Genomic DNA, 12,757 nt, shown 5'->3' with positions numbered 1-12,757 from the left:
TGCCCTTTAAATAGTTAATACCATTGGCTCCTGATGATTATAGAAGTCTTGCTGTATGTAGCTGATTGTTTACAAAAGAGGACACATGATGACAAAATTATTCTTCTGTTCATACTGTACACTACCATTATAAAATGGTTCTCATTACAAATATTGTCTTGTCGTTCATTCCTAATATTTCATATATTCCATTATGTCACAGGAAGTTGATGCTCCAGACTGAGCATGCGCTTTAATGATTCTTATTAAATTTTTAGTAAAAATATATAGCCACATATATCCTAGGCAGGGTGTCCGCAGGGTCTTAAAAAGTATTGATTGATAGGTCTATTTAGAGAAATTTAAGGCCTTAAGAAGTATTTAAAATCTTATTTTAAAGATTAGATTTTTTTAAAATCTTATTTAAAAATGCTATTTTACAAGGTATTAAATTTTGCATCATCATAGTAAAGCTTGTCTGAATTTCATCTAGGAATATTGGGATGCTGTAGTTTATGAAATCGGTCTAATCCTGTTAGATTTGATGTCACACTGCTTGTTTACTGCAGGGTTGCAACACCGTTATTCCTGCTGTTTGATTGGTGCCATATGATGGATTTGATTTTATTCAGTATATGAAGAATGTTTTAATTTAGAATTTGTTTCTTATAGTCAGTAATTAGTAATTATGCTGTACGTGGGAAAAAAAGTTGCCAATGTTACTGGTTGAAACCTAAAGTGGTGATGGGGTCTGACAATGTATAAAAAATAGTCTCAAAAAAGGTCTTAAAAGGTATTGAATTTCACTCTCTTATTTCTCTATATGTGCATCATGCTAAAGTTATTTGGAACTCTCAAGATTAACCAAAAGGTTTACTGGGAGGACATAGAAATGTAAGTGTTCTACCAAAAATTGATCAGATACAGAATTTACTTTTTGAATCAAATCTGGATTTCTTGTGTATTTCTGAGACTTGGCTGAATCATAATGTTCTTACTGATCTAATCAACATACCAGGGTATACTTGTTATAGAAGTGACCGGGTGAATAGAAGGGGTGGTGGTGTTTTAATTTATATAAGGGAAAATTTGAAATGTTTGCAGCTTGAAACTCATGTGAATAAGGAGTGTTTAGCACTGAATGTAGTTCTCTCTCCAAATATGGATTTCACATAATCGTCCTTTATAATCCTCCAGGTCATGATGCAAGTTTTTTTTTATAGAATTGAAGAGTCTTTTGTCCCTTGTTGATGATCGTTCTGAATGTATGATGTTCGGTGCTTTTAATATTAATTGGATGGATAAAAACAGTAAATCACAGTTGAAATCAAATATGGAGAAATTTAATTTTTTATACAATTAATTGATAGACCTACCCGAATCACTAGAAAGAGCGAAACTCTTATAGATCTGATTTTTACTAATAGACCGGAGAGAGTAACAAAAACATATAATTTAATCACTGGTCTCTCAGATCATAATTTAACATTAATTGTAAGAAAGTTAACTCAAACGGTTACTGCATCATAATAAGATGGAAAACCAGTTTTTAATAACAGGAATACCGAAATCGAAAATAGCAAATTTTTAATATGATTTAAAGGAAGTTAATTGGGAAAAGGTGTTTAAAGAATTAGATATAAATCAGAGTGCTGGTCATTTTGCAACTATTTGAAGTAATTTAACGAGTAAATATACAAAAACCTGGAAGAGTATTTTTCACTTCCTTGGTTTAATAGTGATATTCTTCAGCTAATTAAAAGGCGAGATCTTGCTCTTAAAAAATCTTTACTATTGAAAACTAATACTGATCATCTTGTTTACACTGGTTGAGGAACAAAGTGGTTCTAAATTGCGAAAGGCTAAGATGAAATATTTTCTAAACTAATTGAGGAGGCCCATGAGAGCAGTTCTAAATTGTGGCAACATATCAATAGACTATCTAATTCAAACAGGCAAAAACATTTTAAAATAAAGCATCTTAAAGTTACTAATAGTGTGATTTGCAGTGATGAGGCTATAGCAAATGCTTTTAATAGTTTTTTTTTTATTGAGTCTGTTCAAGAACTGTCAAGTAATTTCAGCTGCACTAAATAATACACTGAGGAACCAGATTATGTTTATCCAGACTCCTTGTATATTAAAGAAGTATCTTGTGAAAAAGTCCAAAAAGTAATAGAAAATATGAGTAATTCTACGGCTTAGGATATTTTTAATTTTCACTCTGAATTAATTAAGAGATATAAACATTTTCTGTGGAGTCTTGGAAGGATTGTTTAAATCATGTGAAAAATCCCAATAACACAGAAAACATGTATATAGAAAGTAGTGAGCTTTTATTTTGCAAATACATTTTATACCGTACAGTCATAAAAGCAAACTTGAACATTAAAACAAACCTAATATACGTACACACAAAAGTCTGACAAGTCTCAACAAATCAGTAAATCAAACAGGTTTACATACAACATTTTCCATCAGGGAAGTGTAGTTTCTTAACATCACATGTAACAATATTTGTGGTGCAGAAATAAATAATTGGTGCACATCCAATCTAAAACTCATCTGGTGATTTGTGAAGGACCCCGGTGATCCATTAATACTCACATTGACTTCGTTAACATTGAAACAATTTTTAGGAATTTGTGTCTCTGTGCAATATCTAGTGGAGTTTCCTGTTTCTGTAAGAGAAGATGAAAAAAATCAAACAACCCAATCGCACCAATTTAATCATTTAGATTGCATGCAAAAGAGATCAACACAAATTTCACATCTTCAGCAAGTTTCATTTCTCAATAATATTTTATTACTTTTTATCTGGTTACATTTAAAGATTCACCTAAAAATTAATTCTGCTAAAAATGACTCACTCTCATGTTGTTTCAATTCTCTGAGACTTTCTTTAGAACACAAATTAAGATATTTTAGATTAAATCGGAGAGCCATTTAAAAGCTGTAAATGGAACCAAGATTGCCTTCTTCTCTTTTATGTTAGGTCAGGGTGCACACTTATTACACGCAATACAACGTGTTGCCATTAGAGTCAACAGTGCAACACACAAGTCCCATACTGCCCTTAGTAAACGCACATCATGACTGACATGCAAGACAAAGGTTTTTGCAGTTTTTCAGTGCACAAAATCGTTCATGGAACTTTTTTAAATTAATTCTTTAATTAATTTAATTGCAGTTCAACCACTGAAGACACATGGAAAGTGTTTGGTTCTTAATATCTTAATTTTCATTCTGATGGTAAACGAATTTCTCGGGATTGAAACGATGTTACATTAATATATGTTGATATATGTGGGTGAGAAAATAATATAAAAAATTTCATTTTTGCTTGAAATAATCTTTTAACTTTAGTATAACAAGCTGACATGATCCAAAAAACTATTTATGAAAATTGTTTCACTCCTAAATGGCTCACAACAAAACTATGACACCTGTCATTGCACTTATGTGATGTGACGCAATGACAACTGAATGTCTCTGAAGTTAGTTCATGTTCAAGTAATGGCAAATGACTATGCGCACACGAAATCTGTGCGCACAGAAATCCGCAGATTTTTAGCCCATCATTGACTATTTATTTACTTGTGTAAATTTACATTTATTTAGTTTTTAAAATTAATTTCAGTAATAATATTGACTAATATGAACGTGTTGATTTGAGTTATTTACAATACAGTTTGTAAAGTAATCTTTTTTTGTCTTTTAGTAAATATGAGAGACCTGCTTTGTTTACCAAATGAATCTGCATTGTAAAAAATTAAATAAAAAGTTATTATTTTTATTTAATATATTCAGTTTTAGTTACGATACTCCCAAAATCATTCCACATAAGTCTGCATATTTTTCTACAAAATTCTCCACAGAAATAGCAAAAAAATGTCCACTGATTCTGTCTGGCCCTACCAATGACCACATAATTAACTTACTTTGTTCTGTATCGAAACATCTGCATTTCTCTGCAGTAACAAAGGAACAATCCTTTGACTTTTTCGTTGGCATGCATAGTGAAGTCCAGTGTTCCCCTTCTAAAAGAGATGCAACGATACACACATTATAACATGAACATCTTTTTAGGATAAAACTTTGTCAAAAATTTTAATACCCTTAACTTGATAAATTAAGTGTTTTACTTACATAGTCTACAGCCTTTACATCCACCTTAGTGGCCAACAGAAACTCCATCAATTTCACATTTTTTCTTTGCTTCTCTTCCTTTTGAAATAAAAAAGGTGAAAATCTTTATTAATGAATAGCTATAACACATTCTATGCTTATAAAGCAATCTTTAAAAAATTCTTAATCTCATTCAGATTAATTTTCAATTACTAATGCATTTTAGTCATTAAAATACCACAACTTACCATTATAAGATAACCAATGAGCAAAATAGGCATTAAAATGGCAATCATCAGGTAGTCCAAAAAGGAAAAGGTTCTTCTCGTAGCATAGTGCAAGCAAGTCCTTTGTTTCTAAAGGAAGATTGCCATATATATTTAACAAAACAATCTGGCTACATGAAATAAACAATTATCGATAAAATGTTTTGTCACTGGGTGAGTCAGAAGCAACATGCATTTAAATGAATCATTGCACACTAGACTCATTCATAACAATATGATGGCAGCATTATGGTAATCATGATTCAAGGGAACTGCATTGCATCTCAACTCTTATGCAATACCTTATTCCTAATGGACACCTTTGCATTGCTATCTAGCATGTATTTTACAATCCTGAGGTGCCCCGTCTACAGGCGGCTATGATCGGTGTGTCTCCTGTTCTTCATCTTGAGCATTTATGTTTTTGGGATCAGCTGAGATGAGTTCTTTCAGTTTGTGGATGTCATCATCATAAGCTGCCTGGCACATGGGCTATGGAAAGAAAGTGGCACGAAACAGCATTACATTAAAAGCACGTAGCCTATAAGAATTTCTTAAAGTACATTAAATAAGAGGATATACATAGCCTATATTCAGTTAATGTCTAATGACAGATAACTTGATAAGACGTTATGAAGATCAAAACAGGTCTGGTGACTTCATTAACTTGATAGATTACTCACACATAAAACACACCCTTTGCAAATACAAAATTAAAGTGAAAAAATAATAAACCTTATGTGTATTACTTAGCCTATATAAACAGTGCAAATATCACATCTATAAACTATTGTAGTTCTCTGTTATGTTTAAGTACAACAACACATACGTGTATCCGAATTAGATGAAGTCAAATCATTAATGAAAATGCTAATAAAATTGCTAAAGTACAATAGAATGTTAACATTGACATCTTTAAACAAATTAAGAAAAGAAAAATAAGAAAGAAAACAAAATAAGACATGACTTCTCTGAAATAACGATAAAAATGTGAACGTTAAACTGTGTTTGTCGGAGATTGACAGCTGACTGGCACTAGTACAGCACGTAGCAGAAGTAATCATCATGACTAAGTTTATACTCAGTTTAAGCTATTACGTTGACAAATGTTAAGTACAAAGAGCAAAACTCATTAAATCGTCAGAGATTAAATCGTCTTAATTTACATTAAATTGACCGGAACATCATTACTACAATCATCACGTTTTTTCCAACCCGAGACAGGAAGATCAAGTTTCAAAACAGGCTGTAAATCACGTTACCTCTGAGTACATGATCCCCATTTGGCTTCCTCTGTCCTTGAAGTAAAACGAAACTTACAAATCCTTTATCTGGACTCTGAAGACATAAAACTAACAACCCTTCGCTAATTTGCTTTGTACCTGTGAGCGGTACCAGTGAGCACCACTTGAGATTCAGGTGATAAGGGTGTGGGCGTGTATGACGATGACGCATAGGCCAAATAATAACGCAATCAGTTCAGGTGTGTAGCGGACGGTGGATTCATCCAAGAGAGACGATAGACTCATTTCCTGTCAAACTCGAAGAATCCAGAATAAGTCATTTTTAGCGAGTGTAATAACATTTTCACATGTAAGAGTTTAAAACAGAATTGTGCGAGTTCCTGATCTTTATGTAGGCTAGAATAATTCTCAGTTTTTACATTAGGATATTTTAGTCACAGGACAGCATAACAACATAAAATAGAGTAATTTCTCAGGCAGAAATACAAAGCTTTGGTTATTAAAAAAATATTTAGGAAATAAACAAACAGCCACAACAACAAAAATGTTAAAAAGGTTTAGTATATCCTTTGCATGCATCTGTGTTGTCCGTAGCCTATTTACTCACTCCTACACTCTCTTAAATAAAGGTATGAGAGCTGACACTGCAGTAGTACATTTTTAAAAGGTAAAAGTTTTTTTTATTAAAGGGTCTACATTGATACCTCAAAGATAAATTAAATGGTAAGAGGAATTAGAATTAGAATGTCGTTATTGTCCCGAAGGGCAATAGGTTTACAGCAATAGCTGACAGATAACAGCAACAAGTCACACTGGAACAACATAGAAGTATAACAGTAAACAAAATTAATCATAATCAAGTAAAAAAAAAACATACAACTTAAAGCAGTAACTCAACTGCAGTTGGAACAAATGACTGCAAATATCTGTTGGACCTTGCCTGAATAAGTATACGTTCTGCCTGATGGCAGGAGGCAAAACTTTTAATAAATGGTTCTCATCCGCTAAAATGGACATAACCCTCTTTATAACTCTCACCTCATACACTGTCCAGTACTATTAAGATTTATGCCCAAAATCTTTTGAGATAGACAAACAATTTTTGGAAGTCTGTTTTTACTTGTCACCCGCAAATTACCATATCAGCAAATTACTGCAAAAGTTTAAAGACACTAAAATTAAATGTCATAAGAGGCCTATCAACTTCCTTAAATAAAACAATCGTTGATTTGCCTTTTTACAAATAAAATTTGTGTTGACCTCAAAGATCAGTTTATTATCCAGGATGGTGTCCAGGTATTTATACTCACTCACTGTCTCAACAACAGTACCGTTTAGTAGTAGCAGCATTAGAAATAGAGTTACAGCGAAAATTTATAAGCATCTCTTTACACTGTAAAACCCAACAGTCAATTTTATCAAATGAAATGAGTGTAGTTAACTCAAAACTTACTGAAAGTTAATTCTACTCATTTGAAAGAGTTTTTAACTCAGTGTTGAGGGTAATGAGTTAATAAAATACCTCATTACTTCAACTTAAATGGAGTAAGTTGACAGTACTCATAAAGATTAGTTTTTCTTACTGAAATGGTTTGTACTGTAGCAATCGGTTTCCTCAAACAGTTTGAGTTGCCTTAACTTATTGGGTTTTACAGTACTCAGTTGGTTTGAGTTCTCTTAATTTATTGGGTTTACTGTGCTCAAATTGCTTCATTTACTTAAATGGATTAAGTTCACAGTACCCATTAGAATTGTTTTTTTTTTTTACTTAAATGGTTTGTTGCAATCGGTTTCCTCAAATAGTTTGAGTTACCTTAGCTTTTTAGGTTTTACAGTGTAGTAATTTAGATATTAAGTTGTAAATATGAGTCTTTGCACCAAACAACAAAGTTGTCCAACACTGGGCCATGACCCTCCTCATAATTATGCAGAAGACTGACAATGGCAGAATCATCAACATATAATTAATGATATACCTTGATTCAAATTTACTCTGACAGTCATTAGTGTAAAGTACAAACAATAGTGGTGACAAAACATATCCCTGTGGAGAACCTGTTGGGTAAAAATTTAGTTCGACAATGTGTTATTAACTCAGGTTCTCTGAGGCCTCACTATTAAAAAATTAACCAGCCAGCATACAGTGCCCAGGTCAATGCTTGGAAATTTAAAATACCTGTTGGCCAAAATATGAGGCTGCATACTGTTAAAAGCTGAAGAGAAATCCACAAAGCATAGTCGCAAACAGTGTGCAAAATGATGTTCTGGGGACAGAAACTGTCTGACCAGTTGAGCAAAAAGAGAAAACAATAGACACAGCCATGCTGTGAAACTGACAATTTGCATTACTTTGGAGACAGTCAGGGCTCAGGAAACCAAGACATTTTAAGGTCTGTCACACCAGTTATATATATAGATAATATAAATTTATATTCCCACACCTGTCACAAAGTCCAGTAATAAAATAACAGTAATATCCAGAGGAAAGAGGTACACTTTTGCTTTATTAGGTACTACTACCTTAACACCAATGTGTTAACGCAAGTGTCAACTGTCATACCTTTCTCTAAGATTGCTAAGCATGATTTACAGCTATGAAGAATATTCCTTAAAACGCTTTTTAAAGATTCAATTAAAATATCTTCATTTGTGTTGTGATGATAAATGAATGTCTCAGGGATTGAAAGGATATAAGGGTGATCAATAATACAGTTTGAACTTTTTCTGATATTTTCCTGAAAATTACTTGTTTCAAAAACAGACAAAAACAAAGCAATGAAATATAAATTATATATTTGTAACTGTAAATCAATTAAATGATTTTGGGGGTTTTGATTGAGCTCAATTCTAAACAACAACTAATGTATACAACTATGGATAAAACTAAAAAGACCACTTGAATTGTCTACTTTCTCTGGATTTTCTTTTTGAGTTAACATTTGAGTTAATATTTGAATACATTTCTTCATTATTTTACATTTATTTCATACTTACATGCATGTTTCAAATTAATGATCTAATTTATTTATTTATTCTGTTTGACTCAGAATAACACATTTTTTAATGTCAACATTTTTATTTTACATTTAATTTTTAATAGTTTATAGAATTAACCAACATCTATGTTTCACTCAAACACATAATTATAAATACAGATCATTTTTAAATAGTTACAAAACATAAACATTCTGTATAAAAACAAACATCATTGGTTCTTGAGTGTTATATACAATGCAAATTTGATTGTCCATTTGCCATAATGTGCATAATAAAACAACTAAATGTACAAATTGTAACTAGTACTTTTGTAAAACTGTATAACATGTTGTTCAGCCTTTATTTAAACAGAAAATACTCTCTGAACTTAATGTTTTTCATAGAAGTGTCCTTGCCTAAAACGAGCAGCAAGAGTTTACAGAATTTACAGGACAAACTACATTGAGAACAATTAAAACAATTACAAATTATACAATCCCCCCCTATTTGCTCAGTGATTGTCTTAAAGTGATGCAAAGGCACCAATTTTTGAATTTTCAATTTAGACTGAAGAAAATTCAACCATACGGAATTCCAGACAGAGCTGCATACACATAAAATTCCTAATAAAACACCTAATTCAATGCAAACAAAGGGATCAAAGTAATTCTGAGAACGTATACTAAGAAGTACTATAAAATAAAAACTTCAGAAAGGTAGCGTCTCTAAAATAAAAGTATACAGTAAGTAATCCTCAATGTTACTTTTTAAGTTCAACCAAAACTGAAAATGTACTCACTATTTACTGACCCTCAGGTGGTTCCAAACCTTTACGAGTTTCCTTGTTCTGTTGATCACAAAAGTTATTTAAAGTTAATTTAAAGAATTTTAGAAACCGGTAATTACTGACTTCTGTAAAAAACAAATACTAGGGAAGTTAATGGTTACTGGTTTTTCAACATTTTTTCCAAATAATTCAAACAGATTTGTGACAAGTGAAGAGTGAGTAAATTATAACAGAATGTTCAGTTTTGGGTGAACTATCCCTTTAAGCTCTCCTTGTTTGTTACAGACCTTTAGGATCGACAAGTTAATAATATTAAAATAATAATATAATCTTTTTAGGCTTAATCGGAGGTGCATATTAATACACCTTACTGTATTACAGAGTACAGAGTATTTTTTACTTTGGGGAAAATTTTACTTTTATTTTACTGCATCTCAGTGGACAATTTTGTAGGTTTTTTTTTAAATCCACTATACATTCCACAATAAACATGCCATTCCTTGTTATGTTGAAATGGTGAAATCGCCAACTTCTTCAAGAGTCTATTGTGGTGCTCAATCCATGAATTCAAATGAAAAAACAATCACATTTATAACACAGTGAAGTTCAGTGCTGAATCTGCCTTTGACTTGATTTGCTTGATTTTGCTTGATTTGCTTACCAAAGTCTCTGCATTGTCAAGTGACAGTATGCAAATTTAAACAAAATTTAATTTATTTTACACAATTTTATTGAAACATTTGATTTCAGTTAGCTTTAAACAGTAAAAAGAAAAAAAAGAAGAAAAAACAAAAAACAACAAAGCAAACATTAAATTTGAATTGACAATCTCGAAACCATCCTATCATTCTTTTTCTCTTCTCAGATGGTAAGGAGGGCCAAATCAAAGGTTACCATGGACCAACTTTGGCCCACGGGCCCTGGGCGTCTCTGCTATTTACCTGTCATTATTATAATAATTATTTGGCCTGCTTTTATTATTATTATTATTATTTATTTATTTATTTATTTATTTATTATTATTATTATTGTTGCCTAGAAATAAATTAAATGTAGTCTAACAGCCTATATCGCAAGCGCACTTATAACTCTGAACTCTTAATAAATATTAATATAAATGTTTTAAACTATCACTCTAATTGTTAAGAACATCATTACCAGTTGACAGAAGACACGTAATGCTGATTTAAAGGGATTGTGTATGGAATAAAATCACTGTCATTAATATTTCGTGTGTAAATAAAATTCACGCATCCGTAATTATAAAATCGTAAAGGAAAACGGAGCGTACTCGTAATTTTACAAGGCTACAATTTCAAAATCTGCGATTAGAACAGACACAGATACGACATTTTGTTTTTCTGTTTGTTTATGACTGATAAATTTACGATGGGTGTACTTTACAAACACGAATTAGTTTCACTACGGACACGAAGTCCTGATTACGAGTACGAATCAAACAGCGAGACTTCACTGTCAAAATTACGTCACCGCTTCCACAGGCATTAGTAAACAAGCGAGAGTCATCGATCATAACGGCGCGCCTGCTGGACGTTCGAGCTTACACACACCGTCTCAGATAAGATTTCTGTTATTCCCTCTTTGAGAAATGTCCGTCATGAGCTGTAATAAAGGTTGAGACTTAATGAGGTCCTATTTCGCTGTGTTTCTTGGACATTTTACTGAATCAAAATTAAGAACGGGCCGAGGATAGAGAGCTAGCATAATGTCAGTTAACGTTACAGGCAGCGAGCGCAGAGTCTCTCAGTGAATCACTGAACGGTGTTTAACTATAACAGGACATCTGTTGATTAAGAAACCTTTTTTAAAGCCAGATCGAATATTGATCTATTATGTAATGAAGATATCAGCAAAAGGCAGTTTAAATATTTGAGGGTTTGTGCTCACCAGAAGTTTGTAACGTTAAACATTTATGAGACTATGAATCAAAATAAATAAATGTTAAATATGTGACCCCGGACCACAAAACCAGACATGAGAGGCAATCATCTGAAACAGACCTGTATGTCATCTGAAAGCTGAATAATTAAGCTCCTCATAGATGTATGGAGAGGAGATGATATGATCAGATATATATATATATATATATATATATATATATATATATATATATATATATATATATATATATATATATTTTTTTTTTTATCTTATCTTTAAATTTGTACAAAGTAAGGTATTAGTAACTATTGATATAGATGTTTTTTATGTTATTTGTTATTATATGTTTGTTATATTACTTGATTAAACTATTAGTTACATTATACTGTATTACTATAATTAATAAAATATTACCATAAACATTTATATTACCATTTAGCCGTAAACTATTCGGTGTGTTTCTCTCTTTCCGTGTGTGTTTGTTCTATATTGGTGATTGTTTAATTACCACATTATATGTTGCTTATTCTAGTTTATTTAAAGTTAATTAATTGATAAGAGTAAAACTTTTCTTTGTTTTATCTACCTATACTGGATAAATCTGTCTAATTTAATTTGTGTTCTCTGGTGATCTTAGAGTATTTTAGAGTTATTTAAACAGTTGAAAAAGGTGACTTAATCAACAGATGTCCTGTTTTAGTTAAACACCGTTCAGTGATTCACTGAGAGACTCTGCGCTCGCTGCCTGTAACGTTAACTGACATTATGCTAGCTCTCTATCCTCGGCCCGTTCTTAATTTTGATTCAGTAAAATGTCCAAGAAACACAGCGAAATAAGACCTCATTAAGTCTCAACCTTTATTACAGCTCATGACGGACATTTCTCAAAGAGGGAATAACAGAAATCTTATCTGAGACGGTGTGTGTAAACTCGAACGTCCAGCAGGCGCGCCGTTATGATCGATGACTCTCGCTTGTTTATTAATGCCTGTGGAAGCGGTGACGTAATTTTGACAGTGAAGTCTCGCTGTTTGATTCGTACTCGTAATCAGGACTTCGTGTCCGTAGTGAAACTAATTCGTGTTTGTAAAGTACACCCATCGTAAATTTATCAGTCATAAACAAACAGAAAAACAAAATGTCGTATCTGTGTCTGTTCTAATCGCAGATTTTGGAATTGTAGCCTCGTAAAATTACGAGTACGCTCCGTTTTCCTTTACGATTTTATAATTACGGATGCGTGAATTTTATTTACGCACGACATATTAATGACAGTGATTTTATTCCATAATTGTGCCCCATCTGGTGGATAAAAAATACAAACAATCGTGTCAGCTTATATCAGATTCATTCATTTTATTTTTTTATTTATTGTGGCAAGATATGACAATAGAAATAAACGTAAACATGCCCCCACAAACACACACCAATAGACACTTAAAATGAGAATAAACTGTCATGAAATCTGGCAGTGC

General features: G+C 32.1%; 1 protein-coding gene across 1 annotated transcript; it reads right to left on the bottom strand.

The window, feature by feature from the left end:
• Nucleotides 1-2,405: 2,405 nt before the first annotated feature.
• Nucleotides 2,406-5,798, bottom strand: LOC130238654 (ankyrin repeat domain-containing protein 22-like). The gene is given in 8 exon segments (XM_056469737.1): nucleotides 2,406-2,660; nucleotides 3,921-4,019; nucleotides 4,129-4,206; nucleotides 4,356-4,463; nucleotides 4,676-4,740; nucleotides 4,743-4,772; nucleotides 4,775-4,865; nucleotides 5,636-5,798. Coding segments are annotated over 8 exon segments (570 nt in total). The 5' UTR covers nucleotides 5,657-5,798; the 3' UTR covers nucleotides 2,406-2,582.
• Nucleotides 5,799-12,757: the final 6,959 nt, after the last annotated feature.

Source organism: Danio aesculapii, chromosome 12, assembly GCF_903798145.1.
Source record: "Danio aesculapii chromosome 12, fDanAes4.1, whole genome shotgun sequence".
NCBI classification, from domain to species: Eukaryota; Metazoa; Chordata; class Actinopteri; order Cypriniformes; family Danionidae; genus Danio; species Danio aesculapii.
Note: the sequence above shows the minus strand (reverse complement) of the source record. Positions and strands in the feature narration are given on the sequence as shown.